This window comes from Myodes glareolus, chromosome 3 (genome assembly GCF_982192425.1).
Source record: "Myodes glareolus chromosome 3, mMyoGla1.1, whole genome shotgun sequence".
Taxonomy (NCBI): Eukaryota; Metazoa; Chordata; class Mammalia; order Rodentia; family Cricetidae; genus Myodes; species Myodes glareolus.
This window is the reverse complement of record NC_142028.1, coordinates 96139926-96165308: the sequence shown is the minus strand read 5'-3', so window position 1 is coordinate 96165308 and position 25383 is coordinate 96139926. Positions and strand designations below refer to the sequence as shown.

Genomic DNA, 25383 nt, shown 5'->3' with positions numbered 1-25383 from the left:
TGGGGTCCATAGTTCATGGCAGGGTTTCCCTCCAGTCTTTGTTCCTATTGTCTGCAGGATTTAGGCAGCTCATGTATCTTTGGCTCTGATGTTCATATTTATGAAATGATGTCCTTGGTAATGCTGTGTATCAGAGAGACTAAAGCATACTCTTGATTGCTTGTGGTAGTGATAATAACAAAACAGTTGATTATTGGGTTATATTTTTGGTATACTTGTTTCTGCAGTCATTTAATCCAAGAGTGAAGGGGGATGGAATTTACATTGTTCAGAGGGCCAGACCTTGACAAAAATTATGCTTAATCTTTACAGACAGTTTTTAGGAAAGAATGCATACATGTAATTTTTAGTAGAGCTAATAATTTATAAGCTTCTTAACACTATATAACAAAAGTTACCATAGTAATGTTATAATTGTCGTTAGGTTTAAATCAGAGGCATTCATTAGTTCCCATATGACTACTCTAGAAAGCTCTGTAAGCCATTTGGTCAGGAAAGCTGTCACTGAATATTTCCTTATTTTGATGGCATTAGTATATAGCAAAATGAAATTTTTATTTTCAAAATAAATATTTTGAAATATTTATTATTTCAAACCCTCATTATGAAAAAAAGCTATTCTGCAAGCTAAAACAATTTAAAAAGAACTTTATTTTTAAATTAATATTAAAGGTATGCTAGTCATCTTTCTGCCTGTATAAAAATTTCTGAGATAGCCAGATATGATGGCTTACATCTTTAATCACAGCACTTGGGAGGCAGAGGCAGAAGGAGTTCTGTGAATTCAAGGTCAGCCTGGTCTACAAAAACCAAATTCATTTTTTTGCTACATAAACCAGAGCTGCACAGTGAGACCCTGTTTAATATATATATTATATATCATATATGTAATCCTATGTATAATATTAACATATATATTATATTTTGACTCATGCTTTTGAAAGTTTCAACCCATGGTCAAGTGGCCCTTGCTTTGGGGCCTGTGGCAAGGCAGCCTATCATTTAAGGAATGTGATAGAGAACACTATTCATTTCCTGGTAGTCAGAGGCTGAAAGAGAAGCTGGAGAGGTGGCTCAGTGGTTAAGTGTGTGTACTGTTCTTAATTCAGCTCCCAGCACACATGTCAGTCAGTTTGCAACTGCCTGGAATTTTAGCTCCAGCGGGAGCCCAGTGCTTCTGACTGCATGCTGATGCACACCCCCATCGTATTTGCATAGTTAAACTCTTTAAAAGTAATTTATTTATGTATTTAATCAAGGAAGATTAGCAGCCAGCCCTTAATGCTCTAGCTTTCTACTTTGAGGACCCACCTCCCTAAAGTCTCACAACTTTATAGCAGAATCGCGCACGGCCTGGCCACCACACCCTTGCCTTTAGTTGCATGGACTTTTGAGGGGCACTTATCTAAACCACAGCAAAAGTAATCAAGGCAGTCTGTAGAGTGGGATCCCAAACAAGTGACTGTAAAAAGGAAATGTAGATTTTGACCTCTTTCTTTGACCTCTCTGTTCTTCAGACCTGGAAACAAGAAGAAGAAAAGTCCACTAGAAACTTAGAATAGGATATTACCAAAATAACACTCGTAAATTTGAACACGAACCCTGCCTCAATTCCCTATTTGAATGGGTGAGATAGGCTAAGAGGGCCCCATGTGCTGTGGCCTCTGAGTGGGAGAGCTGGGGTTCTGTTTCAAGTTATGTTCAAGTTGTGCAGTTTCTAGTTGCCAGGGATCAGGAACAGGGGAGTTGTCCCGGGGATGAATTGGAGTTGGGTCATGAGTACTAGGGGTAGTGGAGTTTGCCAATGGTCGTGGTGGCATTTGATGAACTGGGACCTCTCAAGCAGGTGAAAAGCACCGAGTTCAGCAAGGTCCTTGGAAGGCTGTTTATATGGTTTGAATTTCCTTTGGGAACATCACGGGATAGATTCCATTTGCCCAGTAGCCACAGTCAGAGGACAGCCAGCCGATGTTTACTGCTTGCTTCCAGTTCCCTCACGACAAGGACATCAGCCTGAAATCCAAGGAGGCTCTATGCTCTCTCATGACTGCAGTATCCTTTCTGAGCAAAGAAGACATTCTCCTTATTCCATACAATTCGAGAGTAGGCTAGGCAGTGTTGCTAAGCAGAAGAACAGGGAGTTAGTCCTTCGTGTCCACGGCTATAGGAGCCAGTACAAGGTATCACCCTTTCCACCTCTGAGGGGCGTTTGACTCAGAGACGGTGACATCAGACATGACTTCATCCATCCAAAGGAAAGACCGTGTGCAGACTGAGAGCAAGGCAGCCTTTGTCCTTCTCTCCCCATGGCTTGTCTCATCGAGGACATTGTTGTGTTCCCATACATTTTTTCCTCTTTTTTCCCTTTAACATTCTCTCATTGCTTTGCACTTATTTTTGCTGCAATGTGTTTACTTCTCATGCTTAACCTGTTCCTCCTTACCCATTCCTCCCTTTGGCTTTTGTCCATTTGCTTTTGTCTTTATTTTGTCTCCTTCCTGCTCGATCTCCTTTGCTCATTTTCTCCCTATAGATCTTCTATTTTACCTCCATTTTCCCTTTTCTCTGCTCTCTGCCCTCTCTCCTTGTCAGAAATGTATGTGAGAACTGGTCCTCCTTCCTCTTGACTGTTTGCTGCCAGGATCTCTACCAGTGCTTGCTGTCCCGATTATCCTAAAGCTGCGTGCACCATCATCCTTTTCTCACAGAGGCTGGGCAGTTCCCATTCCCTTCTGACTTCTTAGTTACTTTAGGAAAAGACCCTCTGACTGATCCTCTCTCTGTTCCATCTCCTCATTTATGGGTTCTTCAGTTAGTGAGTCCTTCTCACTGCTGCCCGTGTCCCTGACACGGTGAGTCCTCCCCTCTATTTCCCCTTCCTCACTTTTGCCTTCCCTTCACATTGGGATCCAACATTACTTTGTATGGGATCCCTTTCCTCTCTTTCCTACTCATATGATAATACAGATTCTATGCTTTATAAACGAGATATTTGAGAACTTCAACAATTATCTGGCGTATTTCATATGCAGAATCTTTCTTCTTCCTGGGAAGCTTGAGATTTTGTGATCAGGGGCTGGAGAGGCAGCTCATTGGCTGAGAGCATTGGCTTCTCTTCCTGAGAACCCAGGTTCGAGTTCCAGCACCTTCATGGCAGCTCACAATCAACTTTAGCTATAGTCCTAGAGGGTCTTCCATTTCCTGGGCTCTGCAGTTACCTCACATGTATTGTGACCAGATTACAAAATACATAAAAATAAAGGAAAATTTTAAATGATTAGAAAACTGCAATAATCTCCAAGCTTCCTCTTTAGCTGTACCTCCTAGTTCTGGCATAGTCTCTGGAACAAGACAACAAGGGTACACACCTAGCTCTAATGCTTCCTTAAAGGTTCCTGGCTATGTAATTACTCTTTATTTCAATTTCATGTCCGGTGGTATTACTGAATATCTTATAGGACTGCTGAGGGACCACATAAGCAAGTATAAACAGCCTAGAGCAACACTTAGTATACAGGGAGCCCTTCTGAAATGATTAATTATTTTGAATGCTAATTCTACCACATTTTCCCATCTTTGAAGTCTGGCTATCCTTAATCAACCTTGATTAAGCTATTAATAGTTCTGCTCTTTCTCTCAGTCATCTAATGCATATGGGTCTCAGGTTTTTCATTCGCAGCAATGTTTAAGTCATGATATTGTCATCTGGGTCCATTATGAGGCTATATTTTTTTGTGTGTGTTCATCCTGGCACACACTAAGTAAATATCCATCTCCTTCATGTCTCTTGCTGTGCTCACGTTATATGAGGAGCCCCAGTCACCCTTGCTAAACACTTAGCTCTTTTTTTAGGAAGAGACCATAATTTATTAATCGGTATCTTTAGAGTTATTATCATGTATTTTCCCCCAAAAGACAGATTCCAGCAGCCCTGGCTGATGCCCAGCCATGTGCTAGGAGTTCTGGGGTCATATGTAAGCTAGGATTGTCATACCTTAGCCACAGAGCCCTTGTAGCGTTTACTACTTTCTTCAAGGACCCTTGAAAAACCAGGCAAGATGTATTCCTAGAAGAGATACTTTCCTTGTGGTCTGATAACTGTGGATCCATCATGGGGGGAGGTGGTGTGTTATGACATTCTCCTCTACTGCTTTTGTTTGACCAATGAAGTAACTTCTCAGTTGTGGCCTTTGTGTATGCCTCATGGGAAATGCTGATCAAGCACTCTAATTCTTGCATCAATGAATAAGTAAGGCTGTATATGCCCAAGGAAGCCCTCACAGAATGCTTAAGAATGCCCACTCTTTAAGGTTTGGGGATGGAAAAAGTTCAGGTGGAAAGATCTTTGGGAAAGAAGGGTATCTATCTGCTTGCACTAGATGCGAGGTGATACCTGTTTGTCCTCAGAGGTCCGAAGGCCCTCCGATCTAAGGCAGCTCTTTTCCCGCCGCAGCCCCCCGGCGCTTGGTGCTTGGCAGCCATGTAAGTGGTGCTGCACTGACCCAGGAACCCATGCCAGGAAGTGAATGAATCCATTTTCCAATTAAAATGAAACTTCTCCAAAAGACCTACTCACCCGGAGAAGAGAATTTATCTTCCTGGCAGTCAGGCTTGGCTAGAATATATTTCTGCCCCTGAAAGGGACTGAGAAAAGCCATTAGCTTGAATGGAATCAAGAGGAAACTAGGACAGTCCTTATTCATTCATGCACCCATTCATCCCTCATTTTCATTCCCATAAACCGTTATTTAGTTAGGCTATCTCTGCTCATCCATTCACTTATTCTTTCATTCAGCTAGCATTACTCATCATGTGTGCATCATATACAGTTCTAGATCCTAGGCATAGATTGCAAGGAAACCATAGTTCTGTCTTCAAGGAGATGCAGTGTAATGAGAAAGGCAGACGCTGAGCAGCTGGTGGGCAGAGCAGGGATAGGAACATTCACCAGGTACTAGAGGTGTGGTGGTTGGCTTTGATTTCCAACTTGACACAAACAAGACTCGCCTTCAGCATTTTACTTGAGGATTGTCTGGGTTATACTGTCCTATGTACATGTCTGTCGGGGGGTTGTCTTGGTTGCTAACTGTGTTGGGAGCCCCACCCTGAATATGGGTGGTACTATTTCATGGGCTGGGCCCTGAACTGGAAGACTGAAGAGAGCTAGCCGAGCGAAAGCAGCAAGGAAGCACGGGCTTGTACTCTTTGCTCTTATTGTGGATGTGATGAACAGCTTGTGTTCCAGCCTTGACTTCCCCAAAATGATAGACTGTAGCTTGGGATCATAAGGCAAATAAGCCCTTTCCCCTTGCGTTACTTTTTGTCAGGATATTTGATCATAGCATCAGAAACGAAACTAGAGCTATAGGTACATGCACTCTTGGACCATCCAGCTCAGCTTAAGTGCAGTTTCATGGAGTGTGGAACACCAGAGTTGAGTTCTCAGTGATGACTGCATCTGAGTACATCTGTATATGCACATGCACGTGCACACATGGTTGGTCTTGTTTCTCCCAAAAGCTCTATCTTACACCCAGATGCAAAGATGGAAACCTGCTCATGAATTAACTGATATTTGAACAGAAAGGATAACGGGACATGAGGATTCACAGAGAAGTAGAAACAGAAAAAGACCTCTTTGGGCAACAGACATGAAATCAAGGAGGAGGAAGCTCTTCTGGGGAAGATAACAGGTTTTCTGTATTGGAATGTTGGGAAGTGAATGGGGCATCCAGGAGACACATCTGAGGAGAGTTTGTGTTGGAATCAGTTCAGTTGGGTTTTTTTTTTTTTTTTTAAGTTTTCTGGAGTCAAGGAATTAATTGAGATTACCCAGTGAGTTAAGTGGCTATCGTATACACCCTTTGCAGCATCCAGATTTAAGATTCCCTAAAGAAAAGGGTTCGTAAAAGAGACAAGGAAGCAGTGAGGAGAAGAACAGGAGGATCCAGCATGAAATAACAGAGTTGATCTTTGGTTTTCGATGTGTCCACACCTTCTCCATTGCTGTCTACTCCATGAACTATGGAGTCACTCTCTTATTTCCTAGGTGTCCACACCATTTCTGTTATTGTTTATTTCGAGACTTTATGTTTCCAAAGCCTTTTCACATTTGGGCGCCCTTGCTCCTCCATAGTAAGGGCACTGAGCCGCAGTTCTGTCATCTAGGAGATAGGCTTCTCTCCTGTCCAGGCATTTTCCCATTAAAAAAAATGAAAAACTTTTGGGGAAGTGGTGGCTGAAAAAGCACCAGATGGATGTTAAAGATGCAGAGTCTGGTGTTTTACTCACCTGCCATGTTGTGGTCCTTTAAGGCATTAGTTTAATAATCTGTGCAGTGAAGGTTACTTTTCTTGCTTCCCTGCCTTCTACGATTGTACATATTGTATAAAATCACTCATATAAAATGCTTTGAAGACTATAAGGGTGGATAGCAGCATTGAGAGACTCTTGTTGACTTATACAATATGCATACTATCCCTAAGGTAGGTGATAGTAGTATGAGATTCAAAGAAATGGTTTTAGAGAGATTATTTTTTTCTAAGGAACTCAGCTGGGAGTTGTAAGGACAGCAGACAAACTCAGGGTTGCTAGATGCCATGTTGCTTACATTCTGATTTGCAATCTTACTTCCAAATATCCGTGGTGGTATCACATTTGTGGGCCGAATAAGCACTAATGAATCTGTCAGTTGCCATGCCGATGGTAATGCTCTTAGGTTAGGAAGTCAACTGTAGCATGGAGTACTAGTTTACCTTTCTGTACAACACCTCTGGGGCTCTGGGGTAGACGAGGAAGAAGAGGATGCCTATACATAAAGCATGTGAAAATCTTTCTTTCATTTTCCAAATGTATGACAGGACAAATCCTTTTCTGGCTGAATAAGCTCAGGTCTTTGTTGCTTGGATATTTTCTTCAGCAGTAGCATAGGTACAGTCTATTTCATAGTTAGGCTCCAAATAAAGTCTCCTTCCTGTGGAGGATGTGCTAGCCAGCCCAGGCCCAAAGCCTCCTCTCTCTTTTGAACCCTGTCTATAATTAGTCGTTAGAGACAGATATATGACCACACAAAATGCTGTGATAAAGTTATGAGGCTGACTCACCAGGCTTTGGTATCAGACTCATTACATTATTGTCGTACATCATATTTTTAATTACCCTTCCTTTGCTCATCTTTTTCTCCAGCTCCAGTGTCTAGCTTTAAGTTCGTTACATCTCCGGAAGCTTTTTTTCTTGTCTCCGCCCCCTCCCCATGAGTTAGACTTGTCCTTTGCCCTTGAGAAGAAGTTTGTCATTTTTAGGATGGATTTGGGCATGTAAGTGTATAATCAGTATAAGCGGTTACAGTGAGGGAAGAGAGACTCTTGGCAGAGGTCCTTCTGAGCTGGGTTCATATCTAGGATAAAAGACTGAGAAGAGCAAGTGGGGTTGTCAATCCACGTGGAAGCAACAGCCCAAGCAGAGGCATGGAACCAGAAGAGCAGAACGTGTTGAGGAATTGGGGGGAAAAGGATAGAAAGTCTGCAAGGGTGGACTGAAGGTTACCTGAGAAGTCTGGACGATGATTCTAGAGGGAAATCCTAGGAGTCATGATGAGTAAGCTGGCACCAGATAGAAGCCCAGGAGCCAGGCCCAGGACTGACAGTGACTGCAGGCCAGGAGAAGTCGTTGGATGTTTTCAAAAAAAGAAGGGATTGTTGGATCTTAGCTTTTAGAAAGATGCTTCTGGTGCCACAAATCTCAATTTCTTTGCCTGTCTGCCTTGAAGTATTGTCGGTGTTTGCTCCCTGTCTGTGCATGGGAGTCTGCAGCATACAATAGTCTCTTTTATCCCAGGAAGATCCTGGGTGAACTTCTGACTGCCTCATGTTTTTGGCATTGTTTCTTTTGAGAATGACATTGAGAATTGGGCTTCCTGAAATACCTCACCTCTCTGGGTTGCCAGGTCATGCTCGAATTTCAAAACTTGAATATAGCGTCAGGATTCAATTTTGTTTTGTCATGGATAGTTCTAGAAATGGATGAACAGTGTGTAACTTGGAGTGTACAAGCAGGATCACTTATTGTATGTGAAGTTAGGGCGTTCTGGTCCCTCTCTTTCATTTACTATACACCATAGATAACCCAGATAGAATCTCTTTGAAATTAATAATAAACTAAACCCAATTTCCTCATGTAGCCCCTGCATCCTGGTGCCCTTCCTATTATTGTTCCCCATAATCTTCCTCAGCGCCTAGAAGGGAGCAGAAACCCAACAACTTCTAGAGACACCACAGTGGCATCAGGATGACTCTCCTCTGCTCAAGGATCTCCTGATTCCTGGCATTGACTCTTGGGCATAACTTTTCCGCTCCTGGCCTCTGCCGAGACCCAAAAGCTCTGGCTATGTGAGCTCTGAGGAGTAGCCTCTGCCCAAGCAGTGCTGTGGTTTTATGAAGTGATAAATAAGAACCGGCGAGCTGTTCTCCTTGATTGCTTTCAAGCCGATGGATTGCTTAGCTCAAGAGGCTGTTACTGGAATGCGGGGCCCTGAGTGCCAGCTCACACACCCCAGAGAACCGCTGAGGCTCTGGTTCTCGAAAAGACTCGTTTTTGTTAGTTGCTTGGTATGTGGATGAGAGCACCACAGACTCCTACTCGCAAGAGCGTTAAGATATTTCAAGATGAGACACAGTTGAAGTTGGCCTGTGTGGAAGAGCTTGCACTTTCTAACCTTTGGACTGCTCACGCGTGGAGGTTTGGTTTGGTCCACAGAAGTTAAACAAGTCATCTGGGATTGAAATTAAAATCGCTGAGATTCTTTCAGAATAGTTTAGATTTGTCGTTTTCCCCTCTTGTAAAGAATGGCAGAAGCTTCATCAAGATGTTTCTAAAGGCCTCAATCCCACACTGTGCTAGGAGCCAAGATGGCTGCTGCTACATAGTGCAAGAAATGAGCACTCACCTTAGAGCAGACGCCTTGGGTGACTTAGGGACAAGCTCTTGGAGTTGAACCCTTAGTCCCGACATCTTTAGATGTGAGTATTATATATTGCCTTCTCCTTTTTGAATCACTTAAAGACCCAAGGGAGACAGAGTATGGGGACAGGATGGTCACTGTGCCCTAATGTATGTTCACTAAACACAAGAAGATAATTCATTAAGTCCTTGGCTGGGACTTCAACGAGTGGGAGGATGAAGGGCAAAGAAATTTCCATGTAAAACTAGATGAAAATCTACATGGGCCAGTATGGCCATTGATGGTAAAGCCCTTGTAAATCCTATAGCTCGATGGGAGAATTTTATGGAAACCTCCGAGCCAGCCAGTCTCTCAAATAACTCTCAGGCTTCCAGACACACCGCTGTCATGCAGACCCTTCCCCCTTCCTATGTTGACCAGTCCACAGATTTTGCATTTGTACAGAAATCAGGGACTATCTGTTCATTTCTCTTCCATGCCCGTGTGTATTCTTTTTAAGTTTTCTTTTATATTTTGAGATTATAATATAATTGCACAATTTCTCCCTTCTATTTTCTTTTCTTGAAACCCTCCCATATACCTTTGCTTTCTTTCAAATTCACTGCTTATTTCATTAAATATTTTTACATATATCTATTATATATGTATATATATTCCTAAATATATAAATACAACCTGCTCAGTCTCTATGATGTTACTTGTATAGATGTCTGATGCTTTCCAGCGTGTTGGTTTTGATTCTTTATTGTATTCAGAGGATGACTCGGGTCTCTGGGTTTGATCCACAAAGCTGGTCTACCTCAGAAGGATACACTCCTGGGTTCCTCACCCCTACCCCCAGGACATTACCAAAAGCTTTGAAGCTCTCTCACAGATGTTCTACTTGGATATCTTTGTCCACAGCAGCTATTGGTGTGACTCAGGGCAGAAGACTGGCATCATGTAGGGTTGTTCGTAACCGTACATAAAACCTAACAGAAACAGTTGTTTGCTCAGCTCAGGGTGATTGTTTGGCTTTGACTAGAAGAAGTGGTTGGTCCTTAGTTGTTTGGTAAGTTGATGCATGGTGACAGGCCTTGCATTGTTGGAACTAAGGAAGGAGGCTGCCTTTTCTCTGACCACCAACTGTTGCAACCACAAAGTGCATGAAAATATCCAAAAGGCATGCTGATAGTTTGACTCACATAATTTCAAAGGCCACTGCTTTCTGGTTGTGACTTGTTAAGTGCACAGGGTTATGCAAGTTCATAGCTGTGTTCAGCATACTTTTTCAATGATAAATTTTTCTTTATTTGATGTTAAGATGTATGGGTAGGTAAAGAGAAATTTGGACCCATTTTTTCCTAAGAGAGACTTTCACACGGTAACAGAATGGCTGTGATGCTGAGACTTTCACGTCTGACCCTTTGATGCTCTTAGCGAAATAGAACCCTGTAATTGAGGCAGTGGTTTGGCGTGAATTTCCCACAAGCAGGAAAAACCAAGACTTTGAGGAGAAAAATATGTAAAAGCAAGAGAGATGTCTGAAAATTGATGTAATAATTTCTGGCACTTTGGTACTGCTCGGAGAAGGTAAGTCACACAGGTGGAAAGCCCGTCCTGATCTAAGCGGCACCATCACAGAGAGTGACTGAAGGGCAAACTTGTAGCAGTCTAGTAGTTCTGTGCATTTTGACTGTACCACGCAGGCACAACACAGTATGTTTGTTTGAAGCAGGCATCGTTCCCTTTAGAGTCCCCAAGGACCCTGAGCTTCTGATAAATTCCTTTTCTCCGTGTCTTCCCACAAAGAATAGTTAAAAGCAAGAACCCATAGCAAACTGAGTGGCAGACAGTCTGGAAAGATTTGGTAGAGGGAAAAAAAAAGCCCAGCAGAAAACAGAATCTGGCTATTTGGCAAGATGGAATAAAAACATGCCTAAAACTGTTGCGGCAGTTGCTTGATTCGCCTGCACAGTGGCTTAGGCTGCATCTTCTTTGAGTCGTCGTTGGTACCAGTTGGTCTGTGGGGAATTTCCGTGGCAAGGCACACTTGGATTCCTTGAGTCCTCAGCGCAGCTTCTCCCTGGGGCAGAGCCGTTTGCCTTCTTACTGTGCGGCGCACGTCCTCTCGCCTTCGCCAGGAGGCTGGGTTGTATATCCGCAGTGCGCCTTCTCCCTGTCCAGGTTGCAGAAGGGGACGAAAGTAAAATTAGGATCATCTTTGGAAGAGTGAATAATTGCCATGTTTTCTTTCCTGCATAAATACCACTTTTATACCACACTCCCCCAAGCCCGTGAACAGATGTTTTCATGAACATTGCTGGCTCTGTTTTTGTTTTGAAAAATGTGAAACATTTTTGAAAGAGGAGAGGAGTTGAAAAAAAAAACCTCATAATTGATTCTAATATATATTTAATTTGGCAGAACTTGAGAGAGGCGTGCTGGGACAAGGCGGGACATTTCTTTGATCTCCCAGACTTCTTATCATGGAAGGCAACAGGTGTCACAGCACGGTATGTTAATTACAAGTTGGATTTTATTTGTGTTCTTCCAGTCCCCGGGTGTCTCTCTATATATTGCTTTCTTAACTCCCTTTGACTGGCCGTACTGTTTTTACATCTGCACGCGATTGTGCATACTTGAAACATCTTGAACCTATCTTCTGCCTCCACTGCGTATGCTCAAGTCCCATTGTTCCCCATCTTGCTGGCAATATGAGTATCCGAGGTGGATGCCATTCATTAAGTGTGGCCCCACGAGAAGGAGATGTTAAAAGCTCAGAGGTCACTACAGCTCCTTCTGTAGTTGCCTTCTAAGTGGTACATTAAAGAGGGAAAAATATGTACTTCAGAAATTAGGGTAGGAAATACCCACAAGGGGGTGGATGCTGACTTAGTGCATGAGCTATGGACGCGCATCACTTTCTGTGAAAATGTACTAGAATGATCCGAACTACCGCAGCACCTATGTTATGTCAGCGGTTGCATTTGAGTAACTTACAAGTGTTAAAAGTAAACCACGTGCCACCTGAGAGTCCTTTTACAAAATGCCCATTGAGTACGAGGTTGTGACTGCTGTGTGTGGGTAAGAAGACAGAGCCAGGTGTGAAACCTCAGTTTGACAAAGTGATGATCATTTTGATCTCATCGTCAATGTGTAAGTGGACCTTTTGTTGGACTTTATTTGGGGACCTCCAGTCCCCCAAAAGAGATCTAATATTAATTATGAAAGCCTGACCTTTAGCTTAGGCTTATTTCCAACTAGCTCTTATAACTTAAATTAACCTGTTTCTATTAATCTACATTCTGCCACGTGGCTTCTCACCTCTCCTCCATTCTGGAAATCTTCCTTGCTCCAAGTCTTGCTGGAGTCTCTCACACCTAGATTCAGCTCTCTGAGCTCTTCTCTCTGTACAGAAGCCACGCCTAACTTTTCCTGCCTATCTGCCGACCATTCAGCTTTTTATTAAGCCAATCACAACAATGCATCTTTACACGGTGTCCAAATATCCCACACCGTCAAAGGGATGTGGAAAATGATGGGACTTTTGACTTGAGAAGGAGTCAGGGACTGGACTGCAACCTCTGAAGACAAGAAGCAGTTGGTGAGGACAGATAAAGCTGTATAAGTTGGCTTGTTAGTCTCAAAATAATTGGTTGTCTAGTTTCTTCTTTCTGGCCCAGTCTTTACGTTAAGTTTCTGATAGAGTGCACAGAAGTCCCAATGATCTTCCCATGCTCCATCTACAGTAAATAAGTTGTCTCTCCAGGCCTAGTGTGTGTGACTCATCTGTCAATCCTCTTGTAGTTAGTAGGGGTTAGATGCTGTGGATAGGTATGCAACATGTACTATTAAATACCAAAGCATTCACAAACAAAAGTCCTTCCTGTCTGTCCCATCCCCAGAACAAGGGAGATGAAGTCTGGAATGGAATGTGTCAATGCCAAAAGAACCCTGGGCAACAGAACAGGAACTTGGCACCCAGCCAGTCAAGGAGGGGCTCAGATTTGGTGTTCATTTGGCTCGTTCATGTGCTTGTTTTGGGTGACTTTGATGAAGCGGGTGCCAAAAAAGCTAGAGGGTGTTTTTCTTTTCTGTTATTGCAGGCTAACAAGGGATTGAGTTTCACCTGGTGTAAAGGTTACACGCTTGTTTTTGGCAATAACAGTGTAAGAAGGTCCTGCTTCCTTCTTCCTCCTTCTCTCCTCTGAAAAAAAAATTGGAATTTTGTTGTTTTCATCCAAAATGCAGAGAAAATCAATACTGGGCCTGTGATTGCTTTCTAATTCACGTCTTCCCTTTTTACTGTGTTAACGAAAAGAGTTACTGATACTTTAATTATAATAATAATATGTAATAATAATAATAATAATAACAACAAATGGTTATCCTTCATCAAGGGCCTTTCTTTTACCCATGGTAAGCATTGACAAATGGAACTCCATTGGTACTCAGCAGCCATCTGTTCGAGCAGGTGGTGTTAGTACTATTTTGCAATTTAAGAATTGAAATTGAATATGTTAGTAATTTGCCATATTCTAGCCACTGAGTGGGTAACTGTTCAGATCGTGAGAAATGGTTAGTCAGAAATGTGAATAATAAAATTGTTCATAATCAGACAAAAATATATTCATATACATTCGCATATTTCTATGTATATGCCTTCTAAAGAGATTTGAGATTTTTAGTAAATGAAATAAAAACATGGATATATATATATATATATATATATATATGTATGTATGTATGTATACACACACACACATAGCCACCAGTCACTGGATCAATGCACAGCACAAAAGAAAACGAAAAACAAAGCAAAGAAAAACCACAAAAATCATTAAAATATTAAAAAAATCAAAATAAAGTAAAATATTATTATAGTGACTGTGTCAATGCCAAAAGTTTTGTAGAAGCTTTTTTTTGTTTTTGTTTTTTTTTTTGTAAGGTTGTGTTTGTCAGCTTCCTGGTGACCAGAATGAAAAGGGAGCGTGGGCAGCCTGACCGAAGTGATGGAAACTGGTAGCTCTCTAGCAAACTGATTTTGTCTAGCCTAGTAGAGCTGAGAAAGCTGATATTATTATATCGTGTTATATTATATCATATTATATTATGATATTCCATAAATTATTTATAAGTATGTTCTATTAATTCAGTTATAATTTCAAATAAGCATTTGAAAATAGTTTTAGGTTAACAGGAATATTGTGAATATGCACAAAGAGTTCTCAGATGCCAGATGTCAGACTTCCTGTAGCTAATATATTAGTATGTGGTGTGTTTGTTATAATTAAGGAACTGATATTGGCATATCATTAACTATGTTCTTTGATCAGATTTCTTCATATAGTGGTGGCACCGTTCTTGGGAGATGAGAGCAAATGATTATTTTCCCAGGTAGAGAACCAACTAAAGACCACCAAAATCCAACTGTTGCCAGTGAGCTTGCTGCTAGTTCCGTACAGGAATGTCAGTGATGGGTTCCTTACAGGAGCTTAAATCACTCAAAGACAGCTGCGTCACAAAACCCCTCCCTAGCATCGATGTCAGCTCACCAAATCCGCACAATTTGCAGATAACTTGACCGGTTGGAGTGTCTCTTCCAGGCCGCTCAGTTGATTTCTGTCTTTTCCCATTAGCTTTGCTGGCTGAGTGTTAGGTGTTTAGTGTGTCTGAGAATGTCTCTCAGTAGTCTTTACCACTTATATATACTTGGAGAGGGAGAATCCTAGGCACATTTCCTTCCGCAAATAAATGACCTCATCTATTTTGTCATAGCAAGAAGAAGCTGATCATGAGAGGAATCTTCATTAAATTCACATTTTTTTTATTAAATTCAACCCCCTCCTGTGTCATTTGTCTCCTAAGTACTCATTGTTTAAACCTCTTGCAGGAATCTTGCTCTTTAAGGTTTTGAGTGCTACTTACTTTTTGTTGACATTGGGGTTCTGACTGATAGCAGCATCATACAAAGAACATAGGCTAGGGATGAAAATCTACCACATTGGTTATCTTAGAAGATGCCCACTTACCTCTAATGTATAGAATTCTGATTTACTGGGTAGATAATGAATCTCAGAAGCTCATGGTGAACCCCATGTGCATGTTCATATGTATGTGTGTATGTACATATATATGTATGCACATGTGACTGCTGGGCAGGGTAGAAGACGACACACACCAACTACAGTTTACACATGGGACTACGTAATCTAGTAGCAGTCTGGATGCAGACCTGCTCACATGTCCCCATCCAACAGCGCTGGAAGCCATTTGGCCACGCTGGGCCTTAGGACATAGCATGAGCTCACCTTGTCTTTAACACAGTGACTCAGAATGTGGCCTGATGTGGTCTCATGATCTCTCAGTGATCAGGTAATTTTTCTTATCCTCGTGGAGAAAAGTCAGAAGATAGGGTGTGAGGTCCGCTGTGTGCTGGGGCTGCTCCTCAGAGGGTGCACAGCTTGGGTGAAAATCTTTTCTACTCGGGGTGAGGGAGGATCTCTTCCACACCAAGGTCTGCCTCTGGTAGTGTGTTGCAGTCTATAATCTTTTAGTACTTGTCCTTCTGGCTTCTTTTGCATATCTGAGATAAGACAACTAAAATAAAGTTATCTTTATTGAGATATAATTAGCATACAATGCAGTTTGTCCATTTAAAGTATATAGTTCAATGGTTTGGGTATATTTAACTATGTATTCTATGGTATATAATTTACCAAGTATATACTATAGTGATACTTATTATATTCATAGTGTTATATAAATGTCACCACTATTTCCAGAACTTGCTTATTATGCCAGACAAAAGCTATCATTGTTATCTCCTACTATAGCTTTTACCAGCCCCCATTAACCTTAGGTCTATCTTGCCTGTTGATATTTGTCTGTTCTAGATAGTCTGTGTACCTTATTGACCCTTTTATGTATGTATTATTTTGCTTAATGGCGTTTTCAAGGTTTATGCTCATTGTTATGTGGCTCAAATCCCCTTCTCTTTTATGACTCGACAGTAATGCTCAATTTCACACACGCTGCATTTGCTCATCCCTTTATCTGTTGATGAGCATCCTGGGGAATACTGCATGGTTTCTACCCGTTGGCCTAAGAATCATGATGCAGTAGATTTTGGCAACTTAGTTTGTTTTCTGTTGCTATAACCTGGGACTAGATGATCCATAATAAAAGACTATGTCTTAGCTCACAGCTCGAGTCATCTGCTCAGCTTCTGGTTGGGGCCTCATGCCGTGTCAACAAAAGAGCCCGAGTGAGAAAGACTGGAAGCTGACCCACTGCGTAAGATCCTGTTCACTTGGTCTCTAAATCAGTCCCTAGTCTCAGTAGACCTAAGCTATTATCAAAAAAGACATCAGTCTGTTCATGAGGGTACTGCTTCTATGACCTGTCTTCCGACTAGGTCCTCCCCCTTAAAGATCTGTTGTCTCTCAGTACTGTAAGAACAGAAACCAAGCTTCCAGCCCATGAACCTTTGGGACCAGCAATGTCCAAAATTTACCAATTAGTTCATAAGAATCTGTTCAAGTACCCACTTTTAGTTCTTAGGAGTATCGTCTTGGAGTTGAAGCTGGTGCATGCAGAAACTCTGTGTGTAGCTTTCTTAGGAACTGCCTTTCTTCTTGCAGTTGAGAAAGGTTCCGGTTTCCTCACATTCTTGGCAGCACTTCTTTTCTTTCCTTTCTTAAAAAAATAAAAAAGCCATTATGAAGAGTGTAAAGTGGTCCCTTGTTGTGATTTAATAGTCTTTTTAAATCTTAATGCTCTCTGGTTCAAAGTGAAATTGACTGAATTTTGTTCATCGTCGTAGGTAGGAGGTTTTGGCTAGACCTTGAGGGAGAAGCAGTTATTCACGATCTGTTCCGTGCTGATGCATTTTGATTTGCATTGTTTTATGGTTGTATTGAAGGATGATTTCTCAGAACAGTGCTAGATAAAATAGCCCTTCTAAGTTCTAGGAAGAATGATTCAGTCTTCTCTGATCAGCTTATTCTTGAATATAGTTAATAATGCTGAGAAATGACCTGTAAATTTGAAATCTCATTTACCCTTGTTTTTTGGAAGATACGGAATATGTTTTCGCTCTGTTCAGAAGACATATAAACCTATATAAAAATGTAAATTTTTATATACATATAAAGTATAACCTTTATGTCTTCACTCGTGAGTAACAGAAACAATTAAAAATTAAAAATAATGAAGCCATGTCCTAAAAGTTGATTCTGTCCTATAGATAAATCTAGACAGTCTTTGGACCATTGTAAGGGTCCCATGAAGTCATTATGGATATTAATTCTTTTACTGTTTTTATTTCCCTGTCTTTTCAATTCTGAATTCATGCTTGAGATCACTTTGTAGTCTAGGGTATTTCTGTAGTGTCCATGGTCAAAGGATGGCAGGGGCACATATGGTGTGGCACACAGCTGAGCAAGCCTTACATATATGATCTTCCTTGGAGACCTGTGCAACACTGGTATTTATATATCATCAACCAACACTTAGTTTTATGGTCAAAGCTAGCCAGAGAGAGGCAGCAAAATATAGGATGTTAGCCTGGTACCTTTCTACCCAAATAAACTTGGGAGTTGACTAAAGAAGAGAAAGAAAAGACAGTTGCTCTTGGACAGGTTAAAAAGACAATTGCGTAACTCTCATTTCTCAGTAAATTGCGTTGGCCAATGTCCTCATAACTCTCATTTCTCAGTAAACTGCATTGACCAATGTCCTAGATATCAGTTTATAGGATTTTGATCATAATCACAGAGAACAGTGTGTATGGTGCTTATGGAGAAGATGATAAAGTCGGAAGCAGCCTTAGCTCAGTTCCTGTCATTCTCTCATTCACGCATCCACTTATTGTTGATCCATACTAACAGTACCAATGCGATACTAATGAAGCCGTAGGGAGGCTGCGCATTTTTTGAACTCTTAAAATCCATAAAGTAATGGAGCTAGGGGCTGCAGAGATAGCTCAGTGAGTGTAAACATGTGTTTTCTTGCAGAGAATCTCAGTTGAGTTTCCAGTACCCATGTTTGGTGGCTCAATGCTACCTATGACTTCAGCTTCAGAGGATCCAATACCTTCCTCCGGCCTCCATGGTCCTGCACTCATGTGACATACCTCCACACAGACACATAGTTAAAATTATTTTGAAATCCTTTGGAAACAGGAGGTGGAGCCAAATGGTCTTTAGGTCAAGCTGTTCACTGATATAATTTGCCTTGGGGACATATTTAATCCCCATTAACCCACTTCCTCTTACCGAAGAACAAAGCATCAGTTTGTTTTACATAGAAAATACAGTGTCATGGGTAGGATCTCTGGTAGTTCTATCTCACATCATGGTACGTGGCAAGGGACATTTGCCATGTACCGTTTGTCCTTACTTTAGGTCAAATTTGTTTATCGATTTTAGTATTATATTAAATTCAAACTCAACTAAGTAGCTCATATGTAGGAGAAAAGTATGAGTCTTTCAGAAGCAAATAAATTCATTTGATGATCCTGCTGTGCCTTCCAGTTTGGTGGCTCTGTCTTGTCTTCTTTAGTGAGGCACTGAATGAAAATAATCCAGGACATCAGAGCCGATGTGAGTGTGAAGATGTAAAGAGCTATGGGGATTCCTTTTGCAAGATAGCTCAGAGGCTTGAAGTCCAGCAGGAATAAGAAAACGGACTGTCCTGGACCAGCCAGGGACAGAAAAGGCAGTGAAGGTTAAATGTCATGCCTTCTTATCCATGCATAAGAAAGTCCACATTCTTGAGAACTTCCGTTCTATTGCTGCGCTATGTAGATACAGGCACCTCTCTGTCCATGTGGTAGATGAAGGTCAAGGTCGCTTCTTTCAATGTTTACAAGTAGAGCACATCTTGATAGAAAAGGTTACATAAACATCCTCATATTTGCCTTGGGGTTTAGCTGCTCTCTGAGACTGTAGTGACAGTGAGGTGCACCCATGTTGAGACCCACTGGTCTGACAGTGTGTGGTTTCTATAGGGTTCTTCCCCAGGTTCTCTTCTGTGCACATCTAGATGGAAATTTTGTGCGGTGGAAAGATGATAGCCACCATGGCAGTCATTTCCAACCGAATCGCCTTATAGCTTTTCCTCTATTTAACCTTCTATCTTCTCAGGCCTTGAATCATCTTTAGAATTTATTTCCATTTGCTCTTTTAATTTAGCCAAGTGGAACAATCTCAGAATTTGGCTTCTCATTGACAAACAAGTATGATGGTATATTCTCTGTTGGCAATGCTGGAACGGAGAACATGATACTGCAATCCAAAGTGTTTACCCTGAGGGTGAGACCAGGAGATGGTCAGTAAGATAGATGTACTGTCACTCGCTTTGGGGTACCTTTTCTTGAAACCGAGTCTCAGAATGGATATTTTTTGTTGACTCTTAAGTTAGTTTGTTAAATTAAATGAGGAGGGACCCCTTTGCCAAATAACTATTTCGTGGATAATTGGACCTTTAGATTACGTTGTTCTTATTACTTTATTCTGGTAACTTTCAGATTCATCCAGTGTGATTACAGGTATCAGCATCTCATACTGGAGTCCATGACACAGCACAGCTTCAACAGAGAGGGGATGCAGGATGAGGAAATAGCATGGCTGGGAGTTCGAAGGACTTGTCTAGTACTGTGTGTCCTGACTCTCAGTCTCCTCATCTCTGAGCTTCAGATAAGATGACTTTGACCAGCTTCCCTTTGGGTTTTTCTTAGGCTTTTTCTCTTGGGATAGCTAGTTAAGTCTTTTCCAAGACTTAGACTGCTGGGATCCTTACTTATGTGGAAGTTTTGAACCTTCCTTCTCTTCTTTTTCTTCCTCTTTTGCTTAGTTTCTTTTTAAAAATTAATACACTTTTTTTTTTTTGCTGTGTTCATTTTCCTTTTCTCTCAAGGGCCTTTGAAGAAAAATTTTAAATGTCATTAAGAAACTGCTGTCAGGGAACCCTTTGTTCTAAAGTCATTTAGAAGATTACTTTCAGTTTTCTTAATGCAAAAAAAAATCAACCTATATTGTTAAAATGTGCCAAACACAGCCTTCATTAATGAAAACTAGCAGCTCTGTTTACTGCCCATGTCTTGTTCCTTTCAGAATCTGAGCCCTCTCCCCAGGCTTCCTAAACAGTCTTCAGCTCCCCCAGCCTCCCAGTTTCCTTAGAGTTTTCAACCTTCCTGGGTCTTATCTAGCAAGGTAGCCTGTCATTTAAAAAACAGCGTTCCAGATGCCGCGTTCACCTGTGTCTCCTACCCTTTGCCTCTTCCCTGGCTGCACCCTTGCTTCATATTCTGTCTAAATGGAGCTGGAGACAGTTTCAGAGAGGTGCTTGGACCTTTAATTAGCATTGGCAACCGTCTGCTTGGGGTTTGGCTCTGCAGGCTCTCTGGAAGTCAGGTTGGGTAGAGTAGGGAGGGGAAGGGGGGCTCTGAACTAGACGTGTTCCTGGCAGCGAGCCCTGGAGACTGAGCTCTCAGAGCCAACCATGATGTCATTTCTGAATTTAAGGGGTCTTGCTAATCCAAGGCAGCGTCTCTTAATTGGACAAAGGAAAAGCTGCCTGATAAGCAGCTCTCAGCAGGAACTCTTTGAGTCTAGATTGTGCTGAGGAACCGCGGCCCTGAGGAAGGACAGGTCTCTTCTCTGCCGCTTACAACTTCTCCTTTCTCCCTCGTCCTTTCTTCCTCACTATTTGGCCAATTTAGCCCCACAGTCTGGCCTCTGCAGTGACTTGATGTGAAATTTGAGAAACATATGTAGTTTTCTATTTCAGGAAAATGATCTCAGGGATTGAATGTGGGCTTTTTTTTTTTTTTTCTTTCCTCTTTTTGGCTGTTAAGCTCTGATCTTGCCCAGTGTGGTTTTTTTGATGATGGGAAAGAGGCTTCGAAGTGCTTTTTATCAGAATTTCATGCAATAAAACTTTCGGATTGGTTTCTTTACTTTGGCCCCCATCCCCTCCCAGGCCCACAACACAGTGTCATCTGTTCTGCTGAAGTGGGAAGAAACACACATTGTTCCCATTACAATGGCTTCATCGCTAGTTGCACACACACGGAGAAAAACGGCCACTGTGTCTGTCCATCACAAAAGCTATTTTAACTGTAGCTCAGTGGAGGACTAGGGGGTCTGTGTACTGTTTTACAGAAAGGAAAAGAGATCCTTTAGGGGGAGAGTCTGCCTTTGTTTTGCTTTGGGAAAGAGATGGACTCCTGGAATTTCCCTTAGAACCATCCCCTGTGAGCTGTTCCTCTCTCCTCTGGGTGTCTGCAGCAGAATAAGGTGTGGCCCAGGCTTCTGAAGAGCAGGTCAGTCAGTGGCAGGAAAAGGCTGCAGGAGTAGGGTTCTGCCCATTAATGCGACTTGCTTCTCAAAGACAGCGGTGTGCTTTTCTGTTTGGGTATCTAGGGAATGCCTGCTGAATTAACAGGCAATAATGGACTGTAATGGAAGTTACCACAGGACTTCTAGGACATGCTAGGAGTGGAGAGAGAGAAAGAGAGAGAGAGAGCGAGAGAGAGCGCTAGAGCTGTCTACACCAGACATAGGCTAAGGCGGAAGGCAGAGGAGAAAGCAAATGGAGGAGGATTTATCCTGTGAGAAGCGAGCTGCATTCTGGGATATTGAACATTTGTCATAGGTGTTCCTGATAGTGTTAGTGTGCTGACGAATGTGTCTGGATCACAGAGCTCTAAAGAACAGAGAGACTGGGCCCTTACTGTCTAGGAATGCTTCTTACTGTGATCTTTCTTTTTTTTTTTTTTTTTTCTTTTAGTAATTTTATTAAATTATAAAAAGTTTCCATTTACGCCCCTCCTCCCAACGCCCTCCCACTCCCCCCCTCCCTCTCCTCCTCCCTCTTTGTCCCCAAGGGAAGTCAGGGTCTCCTGCCCTGTGGGAAGTCCAAGTTCCTCCCCCCTCACTCCAGGTCCAGGAAGGTGAGCATCCAAACATACTGGATCCCAAAACAGGAAACTTGATTATATATGGGATCCCAGGTCCAAGGAGAGATCCCCAGATTGTTCTCTGGACAGAGGAGGGGGTGCCTGAACCAGCCTTGGCCCGTGACCATACTGATGAATATTTTGCTTATCACCATAGATCCCTCACCTGGCGTTGGATGACGATACAGATGGAGGCCCGCGTTGGAGCACCGAACTGTGATCTTTCTTGCAGGGAAGAAAGGGTGAAATTTCTAGTTCCTTTTACACTGTACTCAAGTCTACTTCCTTTGATGTCTTGCCTCTAAGCCTAACATCTTCTGCTTGTTGAAGGGGAACAACTTCTTTTTTTTTTTTTAAGTAAATTTTATTAAATTACAAAAGTTCCCATCTCCGCCCCCCCTCCCAACACCCTCCCACTCCCCCCACCCCCCCTCCTCCTCCCCCTCCGTCTCCCAGGGCAGTCAGGGTTTCCTGCCCCGTGGGAAGCCCCAGTTCCCTCCCCCTCCCTCCAGGTCCAGGAAGGTGAGCATCCAAACAGACTGGATCCCCAAAATCCAGCATATGCAGAGGAAACAGGTCCCAGTATCATAGTCAATGGCCCTTCAGAAAGACTTCGGGCCAGCCACAGTCAAAGAATCCGGCCAAATTCCGAGAATCTGGTTAGATCACCTCCTCATTCAGTCCCAGTCCAACTGGCCCAAGTAAACTCTCATTAGATCCGTTCCCCTGTATCAGTGGGTGACAGCATCCCTCGCAGTACTGATTTCGTTTTTCATGTTCTTCCTCCTTCTGCTCCTCATCTGGACCTCGGGGGGTTCAGTCTGATGCTCCAATGTGGGTCTCCGACTGCATTGCCGTCCTTCGCCAGACGAAGGATCTATGGTGATAAGCAAAATACACATCAGTATGGTTATGGGCCACGGCCGATTCAGGCACCCCCTCCTCTGTCCAGAGAACAATCTGGGGGATCTCTCCTTGGACCTGGGATCCCATATATAATCAAGTCTCCTGTAAACCCTAAAATGACTCCCTTAGTTGAAATATATTCTTCCCTGATCCCATATTCATCCTTCCTCCCTCCCCCCCCATCCCAGGCCACCGAGCTTTCCCCGTTCCTCCCCTACTCCCTTCTCTCCAACCCTCTCCCCCTCCACCAACCCTCCCACCCCCCCATGCACCCGAGGTTACCTGGGACTCTTGTCTATTTCCTACCTCCTGGTGGATAGCTAAATAATCTTCATCAGGTTCATCTTCTTATATAGCTTCTCTAGGATCACGAATAATAGGCTCAAAGACCTTTAATTATGGTTAGAATCCACTTATGAGTGAATACATACCGTGTTCCTCTTTTTGGGTCTGGCTTACCTCACTCAGTAAAGCGTTTTCTATTTCCATCCATTTGCATGCAAAATTCAAGATGTCATTGTTTTTTACCGCTGAGTAAAACTCTAATGTGTATATGTTCCACACCTTTTTTAACCATTCTTCTATTGAGGGGCACCTAGGCTGTTTCCAGGTTCTGGCTATTACAAATAGTGCTGCTATGAACATAGTAGAACAAATGCTTTTGTAGTATGTTAGGGAATCTTTAGGGTATATTCCCAAGAGTGGAATTGCTGGGTCCTGAGGGAGGTTGACTCCCAGTTTCCTGAGAAACCGCCATACTGATTTCCACAGTGGCTGCATGAGTTTGCATTCCCACCAACAATGGATGAGGGGGAACAACTTCTTGTTGTTCTGTTCTTGTTGTTCTTGTTGTTCTGCTTGTTGTTTGGAAAGGGTTAAGGGATTGTCCGGCCATGGTAGAGGTGGCATTCGGTGAAACAAATGCAGGACTTAAATATCACATGGTTCAGTCAGTTGTTGGTAGGGGAGGCTTGGCAAGTGTCCAGGTTCGAGTCAGAGTACTTCTGTGCAGGCATTTCTGATCTGACCAAAGGCACCTGTATCCTCAAAGCTTGGGTGGTTTTGTTTAGTCTTTTTTTATTATTATTATTATAAATAAATATTCATTCTTATCCTTGTTTTTTTTGTTCATAAACCAGTATTTCCTTTCCTAAAGAGTGTCCACATACAAGTTTCTATGCCTAAAAATCTTGAATTTACCTTTGGAAAGCAGTGTGAATGCATCCTTCATGGGAGGAAGGAAGCGGGCTCACGGATGAGCAGAGTTTGGATGCTGGAGTGAAAAGCCACCAGATGACCTCACATTATACCATCTTTATACTCTTCTCCCTTATATGCTCATCATAGTTTAGCTCGTAGGTTGGAAGAGGTCTTGTGTAGAAAGCTTTGGGTCCAACAGGATGAAGATGGCGTACTAGTTGCCTTCGTGACAATTATTGCCAAATAAGGCTCAGGTGGCTGAAGCCACCTGATATGAGGGTTGGACATAAAAACATTAACCTTTAAGAGGTTGTCACTGCAAGGGCATCATGAGTTCCACATTTAAACCTGTTTGAGAGACAGTGAGGTGGTTCAGCATGTAAAGGTGTTTGCTGTGAAGACTGTTGACTAAGTTTGATCCCGTGAACCTATGTGATGGAAGGAGAGAACCAATACCTTCCTGCAAGTTGTCCTCTGACGTCCACATATGTGCCATAGTGATGGTGACTCTCCCTAACAAACAAACAAACCAAGGTAATAATAATGGTAACCAACACCTGAATTAATTAGTTTATAAAGAGAAATGGTTGCTTTTGGCTCACGCGAACAGTTGACCCTGTCCGTTTGGAGTGGAGCAAAGCGGCACATTAGGGAGTCGGAACAAAATCGTTCACATCCCAGCTGGTAAGTGAAGGAGAGAAGTGAGCTTAAGACTTCCAGTCAGGAGCCATTGTAAGAGTTCCCACCACTGCTTCCTCGTGCTAAGTTAGGAACCAAACCTTTAAACCCAGGACCTTCAGGAAGCATTTAAGTTCCAGAACATACCACCATCTTTGAGCACTATGAACACACTTGTAATTTTTTAAAGATTGATTTCTTTTCATAGGACCCAAACGGAGCTGCTTTTCTCTCCCCACATTCAATCCAAACATTTCAGTCATATCAGACATCCCCCAGGCTTGGGCAAGCCAGCCTCAGTATGCCTGTCATCTGTTGATCATCCTTTAAGATCCACCTGAAATTCTGATTGTTTGTGAAACCATTCAAGCTGCGCTGTGTGGTTAGAGACCTGTCTTATATTTTAAATCTTGAATAACTCCCTTCCCGTGCCTTCCGTGTGTTAAAGGCTTGGTCCCCCAGGAAGCACTTTTGAGAGATGGTCAACCTTTAAAGGGTTGGCCTAGTGTGAGGTCTTCAGGTCGTGGGGCTGTGTCCTCAAAGGCAATAGTGAGTGAGATCCTCACAAGCATGTTTTCCATTCTTCCCACAAGTGAGAAGCTTGCTAGGTCAGGCACGCCTACCATGATGGCCTGCTTTGCTGCTGATCAGACTGACATCTAAATCTTTTCTCTGTGTATTCAGAGTAGTCTAT

General features: G+C 42.4%; 1 protein-coding gene across 5 annotated transcripts in view; it reads left to right on the top strand.

The window, feature by feature from the left end:
- Fggy (FGGY carbohydrate kinase domain containing) overlaps window positions 1–25383 on the top strand; it is a 384056-nt gene that overhangs the window by 51400 nt on the left and 307273 nt on the right. For all 5 annotated transcript variants that reach the window (XM_048453091.3, XM_087904859.1, XM_087904858.1 and 2 more), the window contains exon 5: window positions 11366–11454. In XM_048453091.3, the coding sequence (XP_048309048.2) occupies window positions 11366–11454 (89 nt within the window). The remainder of the gene's footprint in view (window positions 1–11365; window positions 11455–25383) is intronic.